This window comes from Carcharhinus amblyrhynchos, chromosome 12 (genome assembly GCF_965287045.1).
Source record: "Carcharhinus amblyrhynchos chromosome 12, sCarAmb.v2.hapA, whole genome shotgun sequence".
NCBI classification, from domain to species: Eukaryota; Metazoa; Chordata; class Chondrichthyes; order Carcharhiniformes; family Carcharhinidae; genus Carcharhinus; species Carcharhinus amblyrhynchos.
Genome location: NC_137335.1, coordinates 35,573,185 through 35,599,915, shown reverse-complemented (window position 1 = coordinate 35,599,915; position 26,731 = coordinate 35,573,185). Strand labels below are relative to the sequence as shown.

The following is a 26,731-nucleotide window of genomic DNA, read 5'->3' as shown; positions in this document are numbered from 1 at the left end:
CCCTTTCCCAGTACTATCTTTCTTTTCCTTGCTAAAGGGTAGTACGCTCTTACTTGTTCGTCTATGTGTATTAGAGCCCTACACGGGCCGGGTTTCTTTATTAATTCTTCTAGCGTGTCTGTCTTTATTTTATTTCTTCTGTTTGTTATTCCTTCCCAATTTACGTATGGCCATTCGTTTCTTACCTCATCCAAATTAACTATATGCGGAAATCCTCTCAATCTAGTGTCTTTTTTCGTTTTTATACCACTCCCTAACTCCTCCTCCAGCTTCCTTTGCGAATCTTCCTTTTAAAATAGTTGTGTTTGCTCTGCTACTCAGGGACTGTGTCAGTGCAGTCTCTCCAAGTTGTTTGTGGTTATTTTGAATATGTCCCAAATCCCTCATTGATCATCACTCCCACCTTACTATCTCATGCTACTCTACTCAGATCGATCTTTTACTGTCTCTTATTACCCTTTAACTACCTCCCTCTCTTCTTCTGCCGATTTGTGCTTCCGTGGTTGTAACTACCGTATTAGGTAGGAGAATAATTTCTCTCATAGACCTCTCCCCCTCTCGGTTGACGTCCTTTACCCGAGGTCCTGGGTAGGTTCGGACTGGCAGGCCTTCCTACGCTTACTCTCCTTGGGCAAGTTGTAACCTGGAATCCCGCTCCAAACTGCTCGACTAACCTAGCTGCATCAATTAGCGTTCGGTTTTTTTTGCGTCTCACTTCTTACCCATTCACAGACAATACAGTATTCGCAGCGCGCTTTGCATGCAAAACTCTACCCTTCAGATAGGACTCAGTCTCTCAAAGTGTTTTACACAATTTAATTTTACCTATGCAGGATGTCTTTTGGGTTGGGGAGATCCAGGACCAGCAGGGAGCTGGGTGCGCCGGGCCTCAAGATCCCTTTTCCGACAACAAGGATTAATATGCAATATAAGTCTGCTTACCTTGCTGTCAGAATGCCGGCTTTGGGATCTCCAGCCCCGGTCGGACCACCGTCCCCGCCGCTCCTTCCAGATGCTATTTTCCGGGTGATCTTGCACCAACCCTGCTCGCAGCGCCAATTTTGTCATGGTTCCCCAGGACGACAACTGATTTTAGCCGATTGGAACAGAGAGTCTGAGTCGTAATTCTCCAAGCAGTAGACTTTATTTTCCAGCACAAGACAATAAAGCCAGGATGTCCGGAACAATCCAATGAACCATCTGCTTGCAGTCTTTTTATGCACATTACAGCTCCATATCTCAAGATTCTTATCTTACTTTTAAGATTCGACCTTGTTTAGCCACCATTGTTTCTGGGTCGACCCTTTATCTACCTTGCTTGAGATTGGTCACTCATTGTTACATCTCTTTGCTTCTTGAAACCATGGTAGTTATGACCTTTGCCCTTATCTAGACAATTCTGCTTATATAATAATCGTGGTTTAGCTAACTCAGGCCGAATAGTGAAGAAAAACATGCTTACTTTATTCTCTCCTTTTTGCTACAGTCACATATTAAGTTGGACAACTGGACAGTGTCCATTGTCCTCCCGAGTGGCTACTGTTTACATTCATTAATGAGTAATTACTATACTAACTTGGTTGGGTCACATGCATTGATTATATTGGTTACACTTCATCTAGTCATGCTGGTCTGACTACTATACTAATTACATTAAGTAACATACATTAAGCTGATTAATCATACTGGTCTCATCCCACCTCCCATTTTGAATCTACTTCATCACACACATTCTAATACAAGTTTCGGATCAAATTCTCTTACACATACTAAACCATAATTCCTGCTTAACAACTTCTCTGGAAAAACAAATTTTATATGTTGAATGTTATTCCCCTCAACATTTTGATATTTAATAACTTTGATTTTTTTAAGTTCAAAATATTTCTCTTTCTACCTTAATCCCATGTGTTTGCCCCAATGTTAATGCTGGTTTCTGTAAAAGGATTAAAAAGTGAATTGTAATCCATGCTTTTTACTTCCTGCTTTGCAGTCTGAGAATTTTTCAATCTGATTTCCTCAGTCTGCTTCATAACTGCACAGTTCTTGCACAACACAGATTCACCTCAGGCCTGGGATGGGGTGCCTCCTTCAATGGCCTTTTTCCACATTGGGTAGTTCCATCCAAAGAGGAACCCTCCAGCCCCTCCATCAAGACCTCCACCTGTCTCTTCCCACCCCTTTACAAGGCCACATGTATTTAACCTGGTCCTGGACTCTGGGGCTTTAAATCTGGGGACTGCTTGTAGTCCCGTACTAGCTAATGCCCTTCTCAGACTACAGAGATGCCAGCCAATAAAATTGCCAACAACTTGAGGAGTTCCTCCTGAATGAAGAGTGGAAGCGTTCAATGGCTCCAGGGCAACCAGTATTGGTGGGGTTGGATTCCCTATTGATCCTGTCCATAGTTATCTCTAGCACTTTTCATTCTTTGACTTTGGTCTCTCCATTTCTGGGGATGCACTGACAATCAATATCTTCTAAAAGCCTAGTGATTCCCTCAGCTATCTCAATTACCTTTTCTCCCACTGTGGTTACTGCAAGGATTCTGTTCCATTCTCTCATGTCCTCTTGCTCTATCACATCTCTTCCAACAGTGATTCCAATATTACCTTTTTAGAGTAAGAGTTTTACAGCACAGAAAGCGGCTCTTTCCATAGCCAGGCAAGACTGTTCCCTTCCTGTTGGCGAACACTTCAGTGGTCACGGGCATTCAGCCTCTGACCTTCGGGTAAGCATTCTCCAAGGTGGCCTTCACGACACATGACAGCGCAGAGTTGCTGAGCAGAGACTGATAGCCAAATTCCGCACACATGAGGACGGTCTCAACAGGGATCTTGGGTTCATGTCGCACTATCTGTAACCCCCGTGACTTGCCTGGGTTGGCAAAACCTCACTTACTGTACTGTCTGGGGACAATACACATCTCTTTAACCTGTGTCGGCCACTTTAGGACTTGAACAGCAGGTTAGGTGAAAAGATTTGCATTCTAATCAGTAATCTGTAAACTGTCTGTGCTTTATGTGCTCTGCCTGAGGCCAGAACTCTCCATTCACCTGACGGAGGGACAAACCCCAAAAGCTTGTGAGTTTATTATCAAATAAATCGGTTGGACTTAAACCTGGTGTTGTCAGACTTTTTACTGTGTCCTGCCACTAAGCCAATTTTGGATTCAATTTACCAAATTGCCCTGGATCCCATGATCAAGATTTTGTCGTATTTCGATTGACATAGCCCTTGACCACGTCTGAACCATTTCCTGTACTTTTACTTTCATACCCCTATCAGTTCTTCAAAGCTAGGATTGTATTCCCCTCCTTCTCATCTGCTACCCCTCCCCCACCACCTCCACATTCAACTTATCATTTTCCACAAAGATCATTCCTCTTTTTTTTCCCCTTATTCCTCTCCATATTCCTGCCTCTATACTTAGTTAAAACCTATTTTATCTCTCACTTTTTCCAGTTCTGATGGAAGAACTTCAATCTGAAAGGTTAGTGTAGTGGAGATTTTCTTTTAAAATGGTGCCTGATTTCTAAAAAAAACTTAGATTCTATTTGAAAACGCGCAAAATATAAAGTCTCTGTTCAAAAGACATAACCAAACTTTACTTAAACACAAAAACCATACAAGACAGACGCTACATTAACCTATGGCCGTGGGAGGCCTTCAGAGGGTCAGAGCCCAGGTTTAGTGCTCTGTGACCAGTCCAAAGCTCTGAGGCACTCAGCCAAATTACAGAAAAATTATACTCTTATCTAAGATACATCTCCTCATTTAGTTTCAATTTCATTTAATGTTAACATGCCAATCCAATACAAGACAGGTTATCTCAGTCAATTGCACTATGCCACTTGATATAATATTTCATTTGTCCACTTAATTCCAGACATCTTCCCACTGGGCTAAGCCCACTTGCTAGTTGCTATGTAGTTAGGGATGCTTCTATAGCTAAACCTTTCCAATAGGCACATTGCCAAGATAGAGGGATATGCATACCTCTGGACCCTTAGAAAGACAGTTTCACATGCCGAGACATTGGATGCCTTTGTAATATTATAATATGTTTTAATTTGTCCTGGGACTTGAAACTTCGAATGCTTATTCTGCTGACTAATGGACTTCAGCTCTGAACTACTGACCTTACCATAATATTTTTACAACATTTGCAATTTTTTGACTAAGACAAACAATACATTTATATTAAAAATACATTTAATACTTCAATACAAATTTTAAAATCATATTCATTTCATCTTAATAGTTATTGCATTTATATATGAGCAAACCGTTAACATGAATTGATTAGATACAATCATTTAATTCCTTCTAGCTATTCTAAATCTAAAAGACTAAATCTGCTTGTGAATCTAACTAGCTGATCTAAAATTCCCTTCCACAGTTAGACTGAATTTTACAGACTCCCTCCTGGCTCCCAGGAGTAGAATGACAGGTGAAGAGACCTGTAAAATTAGCCTGCTAGCATAGTGGGGAGGCCTTGTGCAGCCCATCCATGAACTAGTTGAGACCCTTCAAGGGCCTCCTCCCACCAGTACTGAAATTTTACCTGTGGTGGGTGGAGGCCAATTTAACTGTCTAGCTTGCCACATTTCACTGAGTGTGTTCGTGATTGGGCGAGGGAGCATACCTCCTTTTTGGGTCCCCTTGTGGCCACTGGAGCTCTCCCTCTTCCAAAGTTTGTCTCTTCCAACTGCCCATTTAATTGTTGGAAGCTCTGAGACAGGATTTCCTCTCCATTGGGGGCAGAATTCTCACTTTAAGCCAATTAATTTTAAAATGTTAATATTCATGGGGGAGGTGCCGGATGATTGGAGGGTGGCTCATTTTGTTCTGTTGTTTAAAAAAGGTTCCAAAAGAAATCTGGGAAATTACAGGCCAATAAGTTTGATGTCGGCGGTTGGCAAGTTATTGGAAGGTGTGATAAGGGATAGGGTGTACAAATATTTGGATAGACAGGGACTTATTAGGGAGAGTCAACATGGCTTTGTGTGTGGTAGGTCATGTTTGACCAATCTATTAAGAGTTTTTTGAGGAGGTCACCAGGAAAATAAATGAAGGGAAGGCGGTGGATGTTGTCTACCTGGATTTCATCAAGGCCTTTGACAAGGTCCCTCATGGGAGGTTAGTTAGGAAGGTTCAGTGGCTAGGTATAAATGGGGAGGTTGTAAATTGGATTAGACACTGGCTCAATGGAAGAAGCCTTGGAGGATCGCTTCTCTGAGTGGTGGCCTGTGACTAGTGGAGTGCCACAGGGATCGGTGTTGGGCCCATTGTTGTTTGTCATCTATATCAATGATGTGGTAAATTGGATCAGCAAATTTGCTGATGATACAAAGATTGGAGGTGTAGTGGACAGTGAGGAAGGTTTTCAAAGCTTGCAGAGGGACTTGGACCAACTAGAAAAATGGCAAATGGAATTTAACGCAGTCAAGTAGAATGTACAGGGTAAATGGTAGGACTCTGAAGAGTGCAGTTGAACAGAGGGATCTGGGAATAGAGGTACAGAATTCCCTAAAAGTGACGTCACAGCTGGATAGGGTTGTAAAGAGTGCTTTTGGTACATTGGCCTTTATAAATCAGAGTATTGAGTATAAAAGTTGGAGTTATGGTAAGGTTATATAAGGCATTGGTGAGGCCGAATTTGGAGTATTGTGTACAGTTTTGGTCACCTAGTTACAGGAAGGATGTAAATGAAGTTGAAAGAGTGCAGAGAAGGTTCGCGAGGATGTTGCCGGGACTTGAGAAGCTGAGTTAGAGAGATTGAATAGGTTAGGACTTTATTCCCTGGAGCGTAGAAGAATGAGGGGAGATTTGATAAAGGTGTATAAGATTTTGATGGGTATAGATAGTGAATGCAAGCAGGCTTTTTCCACTGAGGCCAGGGGAGAAAAAAAACCAGAGGGCATGGGTTAAAGGTGATAGGAGAAAAGTTTAAAGGGAATATAAGGGAGGGCGGGGTGGTGTGGAATGAACTGCTGGATAAAGTGGTAAGTGCGGGGTCACTTTTAACATTTAAGAAAAACTTGGACAGGTTCATGGATGAGAGGGGTGTGGAGGGATATGGTCCAAGTGCAGGTCAGTGGGTCTAGGCAAAAAATGGTTCAGCACAGACAAGAATGGCCAAAAGGCCTGTTTAAGCTGTAATTTTTTATGGTTCTAATGGCTCATTAAATGGCTGTGGGATGAGTGGCCAAATATGGTCAAGCTCACTCTGGACCTTGAGGTAGGAGCAAGGATCCCATCCCTATCTTAAAATCAGCCTATTTCCTTTGTTTCTCTCTCCATAGATGCTACATGCCAAATTGTTTTTTTTTCAGAATTCTGGTGAAATGCCTGAAAACCGGGTACCCGCCACTTGTCAGAAAACATTCAAGCACTGATCAGTCCTTTGAACTGTTGAATATGATAACCAGGTACTTATTAACAGCACAAAATTAGCATCAGAATTTGCAGAAGATTCCATCTTGCTCAATACATTTGGTTTACATAACTGTATCTCGCACAACGGAAAAGCTTATTGGTTAGTAAATGACACAAAATTGAAGCAAAAATAAGTCCACCAGTTAACCTGCTCCAAAGTTTAGTTTTCAGAAGGTCTGCAACATACCCGTGAAAAGCGAATGTCAGGGGCTTCTTTAAAACCAAGCTGCTCAAATAATTGGTACGACTTTGTATTGTCCTCGTCAACGAAGCAATAAATAGGATATCCGATGTTCTGCAGAGCTTTCACCATTTTGGTTACTAGTAGTTTGGCAAAGCCCTTCCTGCGATACTCTGGTTCGGTGTACAGTAATCCCATTGCACCATATTGGTAAGTAAGTAGCCAGGAAACAGGAGTATTAGTTTCATCCAGGATACAGTAGCTGGGGAATTTTGCTATGATATTTTTCACAAATTTAAGTCCACTATCATCCTTTCCAAACTTCCAATTTCTGTTTACTATCTGTGCATGAGAAATGTCTAGATGACTTATTCTTGAGGCAACATCAGCCCTTTAAAAACAAAAAATGAATGGGAATAAGTTTGTATTTCTCGTGACTAACAGACATTAACAAAAATTAACATGCTTAAATTTTAGCAAGCAATATTATCTACGAGTACTTTCAGATTAGACATGATTCAGGGCAAATCCACAAAGGCTCAAAAACGCAACCCGTGGACACCCATTCATGTATCCAAGCAAAACCTGTACATCTTTGCATCAGTTATCCCTAACAGCCTAATTGTGATTGTTAATTTAGGATGAATTTGTGGTAAAAAATTTTTTTTGGTCAGTATTTGGTTCTTTTTGGTCAGTAGAAAGAAATCAGCATTCAATCAACCTTCATAGTTTTGAATCCAGGTGCTAACAAATGGAAACTTTTGGAAGTGAAAACACACATCTAAAACAAATGTTTCTGTATCTGCCATTGTTACTTTTAACCTCATGTTCTCCTTTAATAAATTTTGGGTATTAAATTACTCTTTCTTGGTTATCTATTTTGAAGTATCCCACTCTGGCCCATGTGAATGTTAGCAGATGTAGCATAAACAGATAGCATTGCTGATTCGAAGTGAGAGCAAGCTGAGGAAAACTACCTATTGCTTTTTCTTCGAGTGGGAATCTGCCTCCAGAATCTACACATCAAAGCTCCCAACGTTGTATAATTGATCACTACTGATTGACCTGCATTTATTTTCAATTGTCTTTACCAAGAACTATGCACTTGAAGGAAAAAAACAAGGTATTGGAAATCATAATGGCTCCTCAGTGCTGTTGATCCTTTTTCCTCTGTCCAATTTCACAAGGTTCAAATAGAAATGTTAATTCTTATGTAATTTTAACAATTAAAATGAAGCAAATGAAAAGTAAACAACAGATTCCCTGTGAACATTTAGAAACATTAACTCAATTAATTGATTTTCACTGATCAAACAGTAGAACTGACTAGCATAGGACAAATAAGATTGGAGAAATGAATGTGCGGCTCAAAGATTGGTGTGGGAGAACTGGGTTCTGGTTTAGGGCATTGGCACCAGTGCTGGGGAAAGTGGGATCTGCACAATTGGGATGGTCTCCACCTGAACCTTGCTGGGGCTGATGTTCCAGTGAGCCAAATAGCTGGCAAGTAGTAAGGTTTTAAACTGAATTAGTAGGGGCAAGAGATCAAATTTAGGAAGTTGTAAGACAAAGCAACAAAGGTACTAATGTGAGAAATGATAGACTGTGATAGAAATGGACAGAGAATACAAATCTCAGAGTAAATCATCAGATCAGGCTCGATGCTACAAAAATCAAACATTTCATGTGTGTATGCATCCTGGGAATACCCTGCTTCAGGTTTCTTTGCTAATTAATGGGAATAAATTCACATCATCACTGACTATACAAAGCAGAAATCATGTAGAGTATAAGAGAAGACTAAAAGATTAAAAAAAACCCCAGATGGGGAATGCCAGCCCTACTGTGATGTTTCCAAGCTGATAAAAGAATGTATGTTAAAAGTTAATTGATTAAAAGCAAGTGATTAAAATTTTCAAGCAGACAGTGAGCTGGCAGTAGGCCTAAATGTGAATATGTCACACTGGTGCAATCATAGAGTTTTACAGCACATAGAGGCCCTTTCATCCATCATGTCTGCGCCAACCATCAAGCACCTATCTCTTCTAAACCCATTTTCCAGCACATGATCTGTAGTCTTGTACACTGTGGCATTTTTAAGTGCTGATCCAAATGCTGCTTAATGTTGAAAGAGTTCCCATCTCCTCCACCTTTTCAGCAGTGATTTTTCAGATTCCCAGCATCCTCATAAGTGAAAAAGGTTTTCCTCAAATCCCCTCAAAATCTCCTGCTGCTTACCTTAAATCTATGGCCTCTGGTTATTGATCCTACTACTAAGGGGAAACGCTGTTTCCTATCTAGTCTATGTCCCTCGCCAGAGAGCAATTAGTTAGAGATCGAGCTCCTATAGCATGTAATGGTAATCTTGCTGTGCTTTTTAATATTGTTGTTCAGCATATGTCACGTTTCACTGGTACATAGTAAAATATAACCACTGTCACCAAAAAGGATTATCACTTTCAATGGGGTGAGGAGATAACTAGTTAGTTGAGTCCCTGAGCCATATTTTTCTAATAGGTATCACAGCTGGAAACAAGTTGTGATATGTCAGGTACTGATAAGAGGACAATTCGATCGCGTTGTATGAGCTATTGGCCATTGTAGCACAGCACGAGGGCCACTGATCAAGGGGAAGTGATTACAATCTTTGCATAATCCAAAAGCAAGTTTGCATATTAAATAGGTTTACATGCCTTCGTGGGTGGTTCCTTGGGATCGAGGATGACTTCCAAACCAGCTCAATCAATTCTGAAATGGCTACTAAGTCCAATATGCCCTCTGCAGACTGCTACATTCGGAGCAGGTGGTGCTTGGAGGGTCAGGTTGGGTTAATGGGAGTTGTCTGTTCTCTGCAATGCCTTGACTTTGTGCATTCCATTGAAGTCTCTCTCTGTGTTTGATGCCTTCCTGACTGATCTTTCTCCATTTTGGTCAGTCATAAGCCAGGGACTCCCATGAGGTGATAGTGATGTTTGACCTCTTCAGTTCTGCTTTGAGGATATTGCCATAACATTTCCATTGTTCTGCATTTTCATTATACTCCTGTAACTCTTCTGGCATGAAAAAGTTCTGAATAGAGCAGTTGCTTTGAGTCCAGTGTCAGGCATACAAATGACATGTTCTGGTTGCATATAAAGTAAAGGGAACAATGCAAGAAGAGGAGACAGTGGAGTCATAAAACCTGGACCAAGGGGTGATCAAAGGATACAATAGGAAAAGAATATAAACTGGGAGAAAGCTAGAACTCATGGTAAGAGAATTAATGGATGAATATCAGAAAGAGACAAGAATAAAGTGTCTGCACAAAGGAGTAGGTAATATCATAACTACCTTAGATTGTAATAGGAATAGTAATATCACTTGTTAACTCCAATTACCACAAGTATTATATAGTCATCTCAATATCTTACAAGACATTACTTATCTCTTAGTAATGTAGTAGTAGAATCATAGAATCTTACAGCCCTAAAAGGCCCAGTTGATCCATCGTGCTAGTGCTAGCCTTTGGCAGCCTTCTGGCTAATAGGGGAATAGTTTATGCTTTGGTGGTCAACTCTGTACTAAATATCATGCCATTCTGGCGTGGCAATCCTTGCCATTTTTGTTTCAGATGATGACAGAACGCTGAGAAGGTACATAATTCATCAACCTTTTTTGTTACTGGGCCCTCTTCTCAGCCAGCTGAACTTTGTTTCTCCTGACTGCTTTCAATCCTCTTTCTGGAGGTTACAGCTGTCAGTGACAGTCTCCCAGTTATCAATGTCAATGTCCACCAACTTCATAGCTTGCTTGGACATTCAGACCTTCGCCTTTGTAGCGAATGTCCAAAAAAATCACAAACCAGTGGCCAGTTCATCCCACAGAAGATCTTGGGTATACAATGTCACCCATTCAATGAATGTGACTGAGCAATGAGTTTGTTGATGGAATTGGCATGCTCCAAGACCTCTGAGTTGCTGATCTTGTCCCAGTGGAAGATGCTGAGGGTACACCTGAGACAGCAAAGGTAGAAATGGTTCAGTCTATGTTATTCAGGTCTCACTATTGCAGAAGAACTCACTGAGGATACAGGCTTGGTAGACTTGCAGACTGGTATTCTCAATCAAATTGCTGTTCCACACACTCTTAACCAGCCTTGGACTTAGTAGCTTCAACTTTTGAAATGCATATGTTAATTTCTTCATCATGTAACAGTGGGAGCTTAGATTTGCAAAGCTATCAACAACCTCCAGCAATATATTGTCTATGTTGATGGATGGTGATATTACAACATCCTAAACCATAATATTTATCTTCCTGATGTTGGTGGTCAAAGTAAACCTTATGGACATGAGAGAATTAATCCATTTGCTGATGAAGGTGGTCCTCAGTTTGAAATGTTGCACACCATCACTGATGTAGAGCAATTCTATGGGGACTGGTGCAATTTTGTCTTGGCTCTCAGGTGAGCAAAGCTGAATGTCTACAAGTTCTGGAATGTAAGCAGTCTGTAGATGAATTGAAGGCACATGGCAGCAGAAAAAGAAAAAGAATATGACAAAACAATGTCAACACCAGAACCCAGTCTCATGCGATCTCACTGCAGATCTCAAAAGGGTTTTGGTGTTATCCTGGCATTCACTCAGCTCGTTGTCATGGGAAGAGGAAATCACAACAAGGAGATTCAGTGGTCAGTCACACCATTTTTCTTGCAGCTGCAGGACTGAAAAGATTATGTCAATGGTAGACCTTCAAGTTCTGAAACTACTCTGGGGTTCAGAACATATCTATTCAGTCAAGATCTCCAGTGTGGCAAGAACAACACAGGCAAATACTTTTCCCATGATGTTCAGCAAGAGCTGTCTAATTTACTTCCACAACCCACAACAAAAGTGTTCAATTTATTTCCACAGCCCTGAACAAGAGCTGTCCGATTTGGTGCCACAACCCAGCTTTTCCCCCTAACCATCAAATTAGATCATTTAAAATACATGCCCTTTTGCGGTGAAGCACTGCAATTTCTAATGGCTTTGGGATATGTATCCACAACCAGCACAGACTGGAACTTTAATCCAGCCTTAGACGGTTTGATCACTCTATCACAATGATATAATTTCTAGAAAAAGTCCCAGTCTCTTTTGGCATGAGCTTTATTATTTTTAAGGTTACAAATTGGTATTGATTTTCCAAAGAGCTTTCTGATCACACAATACTGGTTAGCAATATTTTATTTGCACCGTTTCATTGTGAGGATCAACTTAATTTAAATAATATGGTTATGTTTCCAGTCCATTTTGGATCTGGTTTTGACAGTTCACCAAGGAGAGAACCACCTGAGTGCTTGGGTGAAAAAAAAATCACTCCAATATTTTCTCTATTGAAGAACATAAATGTTGGTTGAAAGTAGGGCCTTTGCAAATACAATAGTATCATCAAAGGAGATCCATTAAAATTACAACTGGCATTGTTTTAATGGACGTTATTCTCATGCAGTATGGTTACTGGGATATCACTGCAAGCTAATATGATGCCCCTGCTTTTGTTTGGGAGGGTGATGGATCTTCTTTGAATCACTGCTTCAGAATAAGAGCCTCTATGAAGCATTACTGACTCAGTAAGAGAAGTGAGAAACGTAAACATTAGCTCCCTGAGTATTGAAATTCCTGTTCTGCTTCCTCTGTCATATCACACGCATTCCATCCAGAATTAAAACGGTTGGGGCCACATTAACTTAAGGGATTAACAGCTAGAACGGTAAAATCCTAAAATAACAGGCTGTCTTAGCTGCAGATATGATGTTGACACTGCCTGCAAAGAGGTGCAGTCCAGAGAAATGTTTTATTTTGGGAATTAGAGTTCTCTCCGGTGATATTTTTTACCCTGCTGTTAGTAGGAATACATGAATGTTGGAGGATGGTTTGCTATTTACATTCAATTCTTCCCTCTTTCTCCCCTCTCTCCTCTGAAAACTCTCATCATAGTTGGGATTGAAAATTCACTGTATATGCAAACAGTCTGTTATTATCTAGTTAGGGACCAGTAATTTTGTTTCAACTGAATTAAGTTGGAATTCCAGTTACCAAAGCCACATGATTCCATGGTTTTAAACAAAAAAAAAGCTTACAAATCAGAAAATCTGCAATATCTAGGTTATACACTAATACTCAAAATATACATGAGGTTGTGTATGTGGTGTCTTTCTTTAAGTAGAGCATCAGTGAGTCACCTGACTTAGGGGCCAATTGGAACTGAGACTGATTACACCAGAGAGTGGCCGGAATTTTATCACCCTGCCTGCAATCGGAATAACAGGGGGCAAGGGGCGGACAATGGAAAGCTCCATTGATTTCTGGCGGGATTTTAGGGACGAGTGAGGCCATAAAATTCTGCCCAGAGAGTCCTCTCTCAGGTATTTTATTTCTGGAACCATGTTGTAAGCAAGTAGAACTAGGGGTCTTCATGCTGCATAAGCCTCCTGCACCAAGTTTTGTTTGTCAATAAATATCATTTGTTCCTAACAAAGTCTGAAATCTTGTGACAATACCAAACCAGCGAAACATAACATACTGGCGACGAGATGGAATCAATTGAATAGCACAGCCTACCTGTGAGTATCCAGTTTAATTAAAGTTATAAAAGAGGAGTGGGCAAATAGACTCAGCAAAAGTTGTTGTACTGGTGCCAGACCCTGAGAGGCAGTCGAAGGACTGAATCCGGTGTGGACAGAGAAGTAAAGAGATTTGGAAAGATATAAGAAAAATTAAAATGAAGAGATTGGTTTCAGAAGCAAGGAAAGTGAAACTGAATCAAAAGAAAAAGAGGACAGGAATGTTTGAAATAGAAAGGAAGACGTGTTTTAGATTTTAAAATAACCTAGAAATAGAAGGCAAAGATATTGGTTGCAACTAACAGGTTCAGAAGTAAAAAGGGAGACAAATGCCCTAAGAAGCTGCAGTACCTTTCCCAATAGCATGGGAAAATGAAGAGGTCGAGACTCAGAATAGCCTGTATGGGGTTCCTGGTAGTGGTCCCTGCACTGGGGAACGCAGGCAGTGAAGTTTGGAAGTTTTTGGAAGAAGACCCATATTTGTTTGAAAATAAAGGAGCTGACAAAGTTTAAAATAAAACCCACTGGAGCCACTGGTGAAATTGACGAAAAGATTGATGTTAAAACAAGGAGAGAAATATGGATTCTCAAGACAGACAGAAGAAAAAAAGTGGGAAAAATGCAGAAATTGATAAATATTCCACCAGCTTAAACAAGTTTTAAAACTTCTAAAATAAAAGGTTCATAAGTAGGTTTCCACCAAAATACAGGGAAAGCACAGACAGACAGAAATGGCAACTATGACAGCTGAAAACATTGACAGCCTTAAAACAGTAATGAATTCAAAGTTGTGCAAAATTTAATGCAACAACCTTAAGAGGGAACAAAGGACAAGAGACGTAAAACAATCAGAGAAGATCCCAGTTAAAAGGCAACTCTAAAAACAAGAGGCCAACTTTTTTTTAAAAAACGGGGGTCTGTGAGCAACACGAGATCTCAAAAGATGAAAAATAAGATCTCAAAGAAGAGGAAACAATGAAGGTTAGAGGAGGTAATACTCCTTCAAGCAAGAGGAAATGCCAGACTGAGCAGGCAGTAAAAGTCACAACATAGGAGGTAATTATGAAATAACAGACAAACTGGTTGAACACTCCAAAGTGCACATTAAGTAACAGTTGTGACTAAGACAGATCCCACAGATTTCTTAGTAATCCACTCTGATGTCAGTGATCACCATGAGTTCAGAAAATCACGTTAAAATTCTCTCCTTCATGAGGGATTTTAACTTTTTCCTTTCACAGATCTCATTTAACCACTCTAACTTGGATTGCCTGAAAGACTGCTCAACTCCTGATGATTCAATCTCTTCTGAGACTGTATTCCATGGGATTCACAAAGCTGCGATCCTACCTCTCACTCCAATACAATTCCAGCTCGTTTGCAGACTGCTAGTTTCACTAAGTTGGCACTAGCCCAAGTTGCTCCAAACTTCAGTCTCCTGGCTGCAGCGAGAAATAAATGGCTACTAGGGCTTCTTTTGAATTCTAGTTGACTGACAAAGAACCAGAGTGTTTGCACCAGCTTCTCACATCTCCAATACTTTTCTGAGCCCTCACTGCATGGGCTTCCTTGTGAGCTACAAACTACATGAGGTCTAAATTGCCACTTACTTTTCTCCCCCAGTAAACTGAAACCAAATAACTTTATTAAGATCCAGTCATCTTCATGATAACAAAGCTTTTCAGAGTTCATTGTAAGCTTTAAACTAATTTGATTCCCAAAAACAAAACATCTCTCCGCACTGCACTTATTTGCAAGCAATGTAGATATCACCTCAGCTACATTAGACCACCTGCTGTTTTATAATTTTACCTTTCTAGCTGTCAATCTCTTAAGTCAACGTGGCCCCAATCTAGTGTAATAGACTCCAAGCTGCTAGTTGCTCTTATTCCATTTTCTACAGTTAATCTTCCTAGAACTGAAATTTACCTCTAAACTATTAACATGAACCATGTACTAGATTTTCATTACATCCCATAATACTTGCAAAATGAAAGAGACTATTTGAGTGAATAGTACTGTTTGTAAATTGACGTACTACAGAAAGATAGTGCTTACTTTTCCGATGTGATGTCAAGCAGGTCCCCTGGATCTTCGAGTATCATTGCACGTGCACTGGTTAAAAAGTTTACTGTGAATTTTTTGCAAGCTGCAATATCCTTCACCAGTTCAAGAAAACTTGTATCAATCCCTTAAGAAAAACAAATTAGGAGTTTGAGTAATTGCTCTTCAGGTATACAAGAAGTACAGTTCAATCTTGGTGATCAAAGGCATTATAATCATGACAGTCACTGATCCCATCTCTTCTAGAGATCTTCCATCCACTGCCTCAAACCTCATAGTCCAACCTCAAAGGGCCCATTTCTAACTCCTTCTGAAGATCCAAAGACAGGACTGCCCTGTTGGACCTATGTAAGTTAGAATTGCTGAGTCACAGAGCTACGCAGCTGCTTTTGCCTTGGGGCAATATAAAGATTTTACAAAACAGCTATTATCCAATCACTGCTTCAAACTTTCAAATAATGAACCCAATGTGGCAATATTTAAGGTGTCATTATTATGTTTACATATAAAATATAAGTTTACGTATAAAATTAAAGGTGTTGGGGAAGGTTAAAGAGAACAGTTTATAGATTGGCAATTATTACAATGGCTATGATTTTTGGATGAAATGTTACACAAAATCAGTTACAGGTACTTTGCTCACTGTGTCGACATCGTACCTCCAAACGTGAAACGGTTTGTCCAGTTGACAACATTGTCATCCATGAGAAGATTGTATAAACTGCTCTGATCTTTGGAAAACACAGTAAATGTACATTCATCTGAAGTGTACATTTCTTCCTACAGAGTAGGGAACAAAAGTAAGTCAAAATTATTAATTAACTTAAAGAAGCTAAATGTGTCCTCATGAATAAAAAGGCAATTTGTAAATTTTAATTTCAATGAACAGTCCTTCAGTCAGCTTTTTGGAAAATATGGCAGTTTAAGAGACAACATAGGCCTGAATTTTTTTAATGGCGGCTTCTTGTTTCCGCCGTTCAAAGAGTGGATGGAACACATCCTCACCAACTCCAATGAGTGTTGATTGGCTGCAGGCAAGACTTCCATCCCTCATGTGGGAAGAAATCCCATTTCAGAGAGTTGCCGGTCAATTTCCAGTGCCTGCAGCGAGAGCTCTGCAGTGGAAAGCAGAGGAGGTTCAAAAAGACATGGACACACAGTCTGCAATAGGAGGCCTAGGTAGGTCCAAGGGATCCCAGGGAGCACGGGCAGGGGCCTGGACTTCGAAATTTTGGTGGGGGGAAGGAAGGCTGGGAGGGAAAACATTAACCAAGTTGAGTTGGGAGGGGAGGAGGAGATAGAGAGGGTAAAGAAGCATGGACGAGCGCCTGAAGCCGAATACCTGGTCACGGTGAACGACCCAGACATCAACATCAGCCTTCAACAGACAAGGCATGATCGGGCGGGTCCCTCAGACTGCAGTTGGCCATGCTGCAGAAGAGGATCTTCGCGCGGTGACTTGCCCCTCCGAAGAAGACGCAGCGTTGGTCCGGTTCGCAGAGGTGGCGGAATCCTCGGGCTAGGTGCTCCATGGTCCACCTCTGTGTCTCCCCCCGCCTCTCCCCCATACCCCCGCCCAGCCCCCGGCGGCATCCCCCGTGTGTGCTCCTCCTGCAAGGAGCGACATGGTTGGGGCTGCAGCAGGTGTGGTTGGGTAGGGGGAAAGCGGCCTGGGGGGAGGGGGGCCACTGGACCTTAAGACTCGGGTGTTGCCCATAAAAACATAGAAATTAGAGGCAGAAGTCAATTTTCAGCCCTTTCAGCCTGCTCCACATTTCATTTTGATCATATCTGATCATCAAATTCAATATCCTTATTTCCCCCATATTCCTTGAACCCTTTAGCCCCAAGAACTAATTTCTACTTGAAATCCTGCAACATTTTGACCTCAACTACTTTCTGTGGTAGTGAATTTCACAGATTCATCACTCTCTGGGTGAAGAAATTTCTCCTCACCTTGGTCCTAGAACTCCTTGTCCTTAAACTATAATCATTAATTCTGGACCCCACCCCCCCAAATCAGAAACATTCTTTCTGAATCTACCCTGTCCAATCCTGTTAGAATTTTTAAAGTTTCTATAAGATCCCCTCTCACTCTTCTAAACTCCAATGAATATAATTCTACCCAACTTAATCTTTCCTCAAATAACAGACCTGCCATCCCAGTAATCAGCGTGATAAATTTTTGCTGTACTCCCTCTGTAGCAAGGACATCCTTCCCCAGATAAGCTTACCAGAACTGCACACAGTACTCCAGATGTGGCTTCATCAACATCCTATACAACTGGAGTAAAACATCCCTGTAACACTCAAATCTTCTTGCTATAAAGGCCAACTGCCTGCTGTACTGCACACTTACTTTCATTGACTAATGCACGAAGAGTTGAATGTCCACCTCTCTTAATTTATATGCATTCAAATAATAATCTGCCTTCCTATTATTACTATCAAAGTAGATAATCTCACATTGCATATGCCTGCTCATTCAGCCTTTTAAAATCAGCTGAAGCATCTCTCCATCTTCCTCACAGCTCATCCTCCCACCCAACTTCATATCATCTGCAAATTTTGAGATAATGCATTTAGTTTCCTTTTTCAAATCATTAATCTACGTGAACAGTTGGGGTCCTAGCACAGATCTCTGCAGTAACCCACTAGTCACTGCTTGCCAATCAGAAAAAGGCCCATTTATGCCAACTCTTTTCTTCCTATCTGCTAAACAACTTTCGATACATCTCAAGATACTACCTGCAATCCCATGTGTTTTAATATTAAGCGAAGCCTTGTCAAAAGCCGTCTGAAAGTCTAAATAAAACTCTTCACCAATTCTTAGGTAACTCTACTAGTTATATCCTCAAGAATTCCAATAGATTTGTCAGGCATGGGCCTTAGCCCCTCCATTATATTTCAGGCTTCCCCCATAGATATTCAATCTTCCCACCAGCCTAAAAATTAAGGCAAATTCTAGCCATAGTAACTATGTGGTTTTATCCAAGGGCACAGCAGGTTGGGCTGCAAATTCTTCCAGGACTGAGTAGGTTGCTAATACTCACTTTCAAAACATGAATAAGAAAGATGGATACTTAAGGAAAGTACAGTTGCCTGTGGAACCACAGCACAAAAGAGAAGTGCACCTTAAGTGGAAGAGCTCACAAAGGGATCTAAGTGCTGAACTGGAAAAGCCTGAAGAATAGAGTTAATGAAAAACAAATTGCAGAACACACAGCAAAGTAGACAAAGGAGAAAGAATAACTAGGTTGCATTAGGTCATAATGGCATTATGAATCAGTAACAGATTTCTTGGCAGCTCAACAAATGGATTATGTGTTGACCTATAAAGTGGAAAAGAGATCGCTTTGTGTGTTTTCCCATTTGACATTTGGGAAGATGCATAGCACAAGCATGGAAAAATGCCTCCAATTGCTTGCACACCTCTTATTTGCTCTGTCCAGCTTACTTATGCAGTCTTTCCTGAGGGCACCCATAACATGAAAGTACAGATACAGAGGGAGAAAAATAATAAATTATTTGTTATAAAAATATTTTCAATATGAAAATAATCAAATTTTGCTCTTGGGCCTGTTAAATTAAACTTTGTGAAACGGGGACTGGGTGCCTAAAATGGGAAGAATGTAATTTAATTCTAAGAAACCCACAAGTTTTTGTGGGATCCAGCCTGCATCATACGCAAATATATTCTATTACCTGCACTTGTATTTTATATTCATTCATTTATGAGAAGTGGGCATCAATGGAAAGGCCAGCATTTATTGTCCATCTCAAACTGCCCTGGAGAATGTAGTGGTGAGCATCCTTCTTTAACTGCTGCAGTGCATAGAGCTATGCAACCCCTGCAGAAGGAGATCATTTGGCCCATCGAGCCTGTATGACTCCAAAAGAGCATCTGTCTCAGGCAAGCACTCTCACCCCAGCCCTGTAACTCTGTGCATTTTACCATAGCTAATCCACCTAACTTGCACATCTTTGCACTAAGGGGCAATTTACTGTGGCCCATCCAACAAACCTGCACAACTCTGGACTCTGGGAGGAAACCCGAGCACCTGGAGAAAACCCATGCAGGCACAGGAAGCATGAGCAAACCCCACATAGACAAACACCCAGGCCGGATTTGAACCCAGATCCCTGGCGCTGTGAGACAGTAGTGCTAATCATGCTATTCATAGTCTATCAGCTGTATCCAAAATTATGTCTAATTATTTCTGAATTATCTCAATTATATAATGATAAGCCACAGAAAGTGACCATTCAACCCATTGTGCCTATGCCAACTCTTTTGGTAGCGCTATCCAATTAATCCCATTTCCCTTCTTTTTTAACTGTATTGTTTCACAGGATGCGGGCATCATTGGCAAGGTCTGCATTTGTTACCTGTCCCTAATTGCCCTTGAACTGAGTGACTTACTGGTTCATTTCAGAGGGTAGTTAAGAACCAAGCTGTGGATCTGGAGCCACATAAAGGCCAGATAAGTCCAGCACATTTCCTTCCCTAAAGGACATAAATGAATCAGATGGGTTTTACAACAATCAGTGGTAGTTGCATGGTCACCCTTACTGTGATTAGCTTTAAATTTCAGTTTTTATTAATGAAATTTAAATTCCACCAGCTGCCATGGTGGAACTTGATCCCATGTCCCTACAGTATTAGCTTGGGTCTCGAGAGCTAGTTAGCACATTACCACTGTGCTACCATCTCTTCTTACCCCTTCACTGTAGCCCTGAAAATGTTTTCCTTTCAAGCACTTCCACAATTCTCTTGAAATCTCCTCCCAACACCTTTTCAGGCACTGTTTTCCAAATCATCATAACTCATTGTTTTAAACAATGGTTCCTCATATGATGTTTGGTTCTCTTACCAATCACCTTAAAACCTTATCCTCTTTCTACTACTAGATCTTTCTACTACTAGATGCTGTTTTTTTTTTATTTATCCTGATCAAAACTGTTCTGATTTTGAACACCTCTATCAAAACTCTCCTTAAACCTTTTTGCTCAGAGTTTTCAGATTTCTCTTTTCCTTTCCAGTTTGGGATTTTTCATTTCTCTTTTCTTTCCCTCAAGCTGGAGCTCTCTCTCTAACAGCACTGTTGATGTACTCACACCAAATGGATTGCAATGATTCAAGAAAGCAATTCAGCAGCACTTGCTCGAGGGCTACTCGGGATGAGCAATAAATGCTGCTCTTGTCAGGGTCACTCACATCCCACAAATGAATAAAAAAAGGTTAATAGATAAGGTATATGATTAAGTAAATAGAGGGAAACAATTTCTTTTGGTGATGGAACCCGAATAAGAGGGCATGACTTTAAAGTTAGACAAAGGCAGTTTAGATGTGATGTCAGAAAGTACTTCTTTACGTACAGGGCAATGGAAATCAGGAACCTTTTCCCTCAAAAAGCTCTTGAGGCTAAGGAAATACCAAACAGGTTTTTGTTAGACAAAAAGATAATAAAATAGTGCGAAGTTAGGAAGGGAGAATTAAGATTCATATCAGCCATGAACTAACAGAATTGTAGAACACATTGAATGGGCTGAATAGCCTACTCCAGTAAGGAAAGAGTTATTTGAGAAAGAGTAATACTAAAGGGTGTATATGCCTCTTGTAGAGGATACAGAAGTGCAAACTGTCATCTTTTAGCATTGTAACACATATGGAGAAAGAAATTAAATTTCAATTCAAAGAAGCTGGCTTCTTTGTCGTAAGAAAGAAGGATGACATCTGGGCAGCAGCCACTGTTTATTTCACTGAGTTGAAGTCAGTGGGTCGGATGGCCGGTTCATGAGGTGGAGTGATACCAAAAGCGTAGATTCAATTCCTGTTATCACTGAATGCCCTGCCTTCTCAACCTTGCTCCTCGCGTGAGATGTGGAAATTCTCAGGTTAAAATCACCACCAGTCAGGTTTCTCTCTCAAGATAGAGGAGAACAGCCGATGGTCCTCTGGGACTTTGGTGACTTTCATCTTTTCTTCATATTCTTTAATCTTGTTTTTTTATACTGACAATAAAGTACACAACTTCTTAAAGTACATTTGTATACCTTTATACATGGTCGACATATTACAGTGCTGAAATTAGGCCAAATATCGACAACAACTTCCAGATCAGATATCTTGCCTCTGTTGATGTTTAGAATAGTTCCATAAACCTGGAACAATAAAACAGAACACCTTTTACAACAATAAATCTAGAAAAATTGTGTCACTCTGCATGATAAAGTAACTCAATTAGGACAGTTCCCAATGTGGAGGAATCAAACTAAATTTCTCTATTAGCAAAAGGGAGCAGAAAGTATGATCCTGATCAATTATAAATGACAGAAAAACAGATGAGTCACCTGTTAAATCTGCATAATCTGAACAAGAATGATATAAATATCTATTTAAGTTAGTTTTACAATTTCAATGCTCAGCTAAACTAATAAGTAACCTTACTGGGTAAGCTGAGACTTTGATGATGCAATTGATTGATGAGGCATCTAAGAAGTCAAAAATCCCCTACCTGCTTTCCTGTTGTGCTGAGGATGAATGATGAATGAACCTCCCTGTATTTCTTAATGCTTTGGTTTACCTGGAGACGAAAACTACTGTATATACCGCAAACCTTTCTCTGCAGATGATATGTGTGGAGTCAGGAAACACAATCCTGCAAGGTAGCTTTACTTCCTGTCTCCAGAGATAAAGTGACACTGGCAGCATTGATAATCGGATGCTGCTGGCAGCGTTTGCTATATGAGCTGGGTTCTGAGCATACTTCAGTAGCCTAACAGTACAATTTTGCATTCTATTCATGCTGACCGGAAAGGCACGACAATGAACTCTGTGGCAAAATGCCGTGCTTGAAAATAATCTTGAGGTAATGCAAAGGACAGATCAAGGCCTGGATTTTCACAATGATAAAGAGCAAAAATGAAGCCTGAATCCAGATATCCCTCCCTAACGCAGCACTTTTCATTTTCACAGGGACTGAGATTTGTGCATGCACATTTTGCAGAGGCAACTGCCCATAGAAATTAACAGCTGCCTCCTCATGTGATTTCATAGTGGTAGCACAGTGGTTAGCACTGTTGCTTCACAGCTCCAGGGACCTGGGTTCGATTCCCGGCTCGGGTCACTGTCTGTGTGGAGTTTGCATGTTCTCCTCGTGTCTGTGTGGGTTTCCTCTGGGTGTTCCGGTTTCCTCCCACAGTCCAAAGATCTGCGGGTTAGTTGATTGGCCATGCTAAAATTGCCCCTTAGTGTCCTAAGATCCTTAGGTTAGAGGGATTAGTGGGTAATAATATGTAGGGATATGGGGGTAGGGCCTAGGTGGGATTGTGGTCGGTGCAGACTCGGTGGGCCGAAGGGCCTCTTTCTGCATTATAGGGTTCTATGATTCTATGATGATTTCAGTGCAAGAAGCATCTGAAACATGTTGTGCATGGATTAGACCTGGTAGGAGCAAGTTTGAACTTTGTGCATCCCTTTAGATAACCAGGATACCCTTTTGGATTTGTCCCTGGGTGCCTTTGTAGAAGATCAGGTGCCTTTTAAGTTTGCTAAATGTAGGAATGAATATGAATATATGTATATATAAGCACAGAAACTCATTGGAACTGTCAGAAGTTTCAAGGTGGATGTCAAAGGGAACTATTAGCTGTCAAGGAATTTAAAACTCCTGTCCTTTAACTCTGAGAGAACCATCCGGAGTGTTGAAAAATAATTGTTGGCTATTTAATTCTATCAGCCTGAGGGACATCATTGCTGGATTAGTGCTGCATGATTAACTTCACAACAGTTTATAATCACAGTAGACTGCCTGTCATTTGATTGACAGCAGCAAGTGATCATGTATTCTTTGAAGTCATAGAGTCATAGAGGTTTACAGCATGGAAACAGGCCTTTTGGCGCAACTTGTCCATGCTGCCCTTTTTTTTTGAACCCCTAAGCTAATCCCAACTGCCTGCATTTGGCCCATATCCCTCTATATCCATCTTACCTATGTAACTATCTAAACGCTTTTTAAAAGACAACATGGTACTCGCCTCTACTACTATCTCTGGCAGTTTGTTCCAGATACCCACCATCCTCTGTGTGAAAAAATTGCCCCTCTGGACACTTTTGTATCTCTCCCCTCTCACCTTAAACCTATGCTTTTCAGCTTTAGACTCCCCTACCTTTGGGATAAAATATTGACTATCTAGCTGATCCCTCATTATTTTATAGACCTCTATAAGATTACCCCTCAGCCTCCTACACTCCAGAGAAAAAAAGTGGGACTATAAATTCCAATGCTTGTTTTTATAAGGGATTATGCAATTTGACGAAATGTTTGTTGTTATAAGGGATAATGTAATTTCAGGAATTTAAATTTAGCAAATGGTTTTTGAGAGGTTTTTAAAAATAAAGTCTACAGTGCATATCTAGAACTTTATTTTGTTTAATCTCAGTGTTGACTCAAAGGTCTGCCCATGATGTCTATGGGCAAAACATGGTGGGCATGGGTTGGCATGAATTGGCACTAACTTGGCATTGGAGTTATAAAGGGCCATAGATGGGTAGGAGACATAGATCATCATGGAGGGTGAAGGGCCATGGTAGGATGCAGGAGTCATGATCAGCCTTGTGGCTCCTCTTTGCACTACCTCCAGAACTTGAATATTTCCTTTGTTTGTTGGCAGCCCAAACTGAACATAATATTGCAGATGTGAGGTGATCAGAGCATTACACTGTTCAATCATACATCTTCCAGTTTTATTTGTTTTTGCCATACAATGCAGCATTTATCATTGCTGCTCTGAACTGATCAGCTGACGTACAAGAAAAAATTGATTTTGAAAGGTGCTGCCAATCAGGTGCTTCTTTACCCAAGTTCCATCTTCAATAGAAGAATGTAGCAAGTATTCAAAAGGTAGCCTTGCAGTACCATCTGTTTCATGTTCTCTTCAAAATATAATTCCCCATGAGGACTATTAGATTTTATTCAACTTTAGCCTCCATTGTCCTAGCATTTACTGAGTAAATGAGTAATTAACTTTCTCCTTTCTATATCTGGAAGGTGTTGAATTTCACCAGCCACTGTTCTGCATTCTTACGCATGTTTGTAGCTATTGTAATTTTTACTGCTTCCTTTAATTCTATCTACTTTAGTATCTTAAATCCACTCTTTTGTGCAAATGACAATATACCAAATACTGTATATTTACATTTTACTGATAATAGATAAAAGCACAAAGAATCTCCTGCCGTGCTTACCAGTATAAGATACAACCTTACCTTTATTGCAGCTGGCAGATAATTCTGCAAAACTTTTTCTAAAGTCAGTAGCTTCTCTTCATCCTGTATTATAAACATGGTTATAGGAGGCAGAACCAAAATTACTTTCAAACAAAGTGGCAAGGCCCTTGTTGAGATGTGCTGCACAGCACAGAGTATATTGCCTGATGCAGATGTCAGTCCTGTTTGAAGAAGGCATAGAGGAATACAAGTTAACGTCACTTAAAGGACATGAATTTCACGAAGTATTTGAGAATTTCCTTTCTGGTAAGGAGGAAGAAGAAACATTTCTTGTGTCACACCAAGGTTGCATAACAGTGACATTGTGCAACTCAAGATTACTTAAATTATCGTATAGTGCTAAAGGTTATGTAAATACATTCAACGTAAATGGCCCAAAGAACAACAAATAAGATTGTGTTTGGAGAAATGGGCAGGTAGACTTTGGGTTGGATAAGAAACTGGTTACATTCTTGTAGACAAAATGTTTAATGTCCCTTTACTGTACATAGCCTATTTCCGGGTCTGCACAGTTCCTTTAAAATTGCCTCAAGTTCATGCATGAATGCATCTTAAAGGGACCATCCCTTGTGCAAAGTCTACTAGCCCCTTATATGACAATTCCTTATTGTTGTGCAGCTATGTACCTTTAGTGCAACATTAGTGGGAACTGGTCATAAGTGGAGTCCCCCAAAGATGAGCATAGGCACTTTTCTCTTCAAAATGCACTATGGTTACCACTTCCTTTGCCTTTTGTTCCATGACATCTTTGTCATTTAATCTCTCCCTGCCTTCAAATCTATTTCTGACCTCTTTTTGCCTCATTTGTTCCTCTTCCTTTTTCAACAGAGTAAAACCCATCACATTTTCCCTCTTTTCAGTTCTGAACAAGAGTCATATCAGACTTGAAACATTAACTCTGATTCTCTCCACAGTTGCTGCCAGACCTGCTGAGTTTTTCCAGCACTTTCCCCACTTAATCATTTTTACTCCGATTGCTCTTTGTTCTTTTCCATAGCCAGCCTAAACCTTATGATATAATGATATGTAAAAAGCTGTAGATCTATGGGTAAGGGCTGGGGAATGGGACTAACTAAGTTGTTGCGCAGAGCTGCCATGAAGACGACAAGCTAAATGATGTCCTTCTATGTTGTAACCGTTCAATGATTATAATGACCTCGAGCCTGGTATACGTGGCACAGTTTCAAAAGGTGCAGATGATATGAAACTTGGAAGCATCAAGAACTGCAAGGAGGAAAATATAGATTTTCAAAAGGACACAGACAAGTTGGTGGAATGGACAGACAAATGGGAGACAAAATTCAATTTGAAGAAATGTGAAGTGATTCATTTTGGTAGGAAGCACATGGAGAGATAATATAAAGATGGGCAAAACTGTAACAGGGATGCAAAACTGTAACAGGGATGGCTGAGGTCTGGAGTGCACTGTCTGTAAGTGTAATGGAGGAAGGTTCAATCTGTTATCGGACAATAAATTTTCTGAAATTGGGTACACAATATGGAAGCAGACTAAAGCTGCACTCAGAACCTCCCCACTAAAGATCACAAGGGAACAGATCCAGACAAGCAGGCAAAAGACATGTTTTTAAAATGCAAACGAGGGCTAGCACACAAAGGGAACCGGGCAGGATGGCACCTACAGAAACTAAAATAAAAGCACACCCCCATCTAATCAGATCAGCACCTCTAATCTAATCAAGCAAACCTCTATGGAGACACCTAAAGACTAACACAACTAAGGAAGCCTCTCTGGCCTTACAGACTTCCTAAAATCAGCCAAACACCCATTGTTCAAACCCTGGAGATTCTAGACCATTGATAAACCCATCAGACAGAAATGATTAACATACACTTAAAAACATCGTTACGATACTTGAAAACATGGAAACAGAATGGTCAGAGTCAAATACTGTAAACAAAACATTAACATTTGAATCATACAATGTGTCAAAGTTTGAACATAACTGTAGCCCATCGCAGCGGGCCTTCAGAGTGCTTTCAGGACATTTCTGTTGTATGTCCTGACTGCACCTCCATCGATGTTAAAATAAAGCTGTACCACTGTTGAACCTTCGCGACACATAACAACCCAGAGTCGCCGGGCAGAGCGTGATAGCCAAGTTCCGCACACATGAGGATGGTCTCAACTGGGATCTTGGGTTCATGT

General features: G+C 40.5%; 1 protein-coding gene across 1 annotated transcript; it reads right to left on the bottom strand.

Moving 5' to 3' along the window:
- Window positions 1–4,086: 4,086 nt before the first annotated feature.
- Window positions 4,087–24,758, bottom strand: LOC145350907 (glycine N-acyltransferase-like protein 3). The gene is made up of 5 exons (XM_080200351.1): window positions 24,544–24,758; window positions 21,330–21,437; window positions 15,932–16,052; window positions 15,267–15,399; window positions 4,087–7,013 (listed from the first exon to the last, which is right to left on the bottom strand). The coding sequence occupies exons 1-5, from the start codon at window positions 24,619–24,621 to the stop codon at window positions 6,602–6,604; spliced, it is 852 nt and encodes a 283-aa protein (XP_080056477.1). The 5' UTR covers window positions 24,622–24,758; the 3' UTR covers window positions 4,087–6,601.
- Between the last annotated feature and the right edge of the window lie 1,973 nt (window positions 24,759–26,731).

Coding starts and splice junctions, on each gene's coding strand:
- LOC145350907 (XM_080200351.1), bottom strand. CDS start 24,621: ATGTTTATAATACAGGATGAAGAGAAGCTACTGACTTTAGAAAAAGTT. Junction 21,438..24,543: donor ATCTGCCAGCTGCAATAAAG/GTAAGGTTGTAT, acceptor TTATTGTTCCAG/GTTTATGGAACTATTCTAAA. Junction 15,400..15,931: donor AAACCGTTTCACGTTTGGAG/GTACGATGTCGA, acceptor GTTTTTCTTAAG/GGATTGATACAAGTTTTCTT.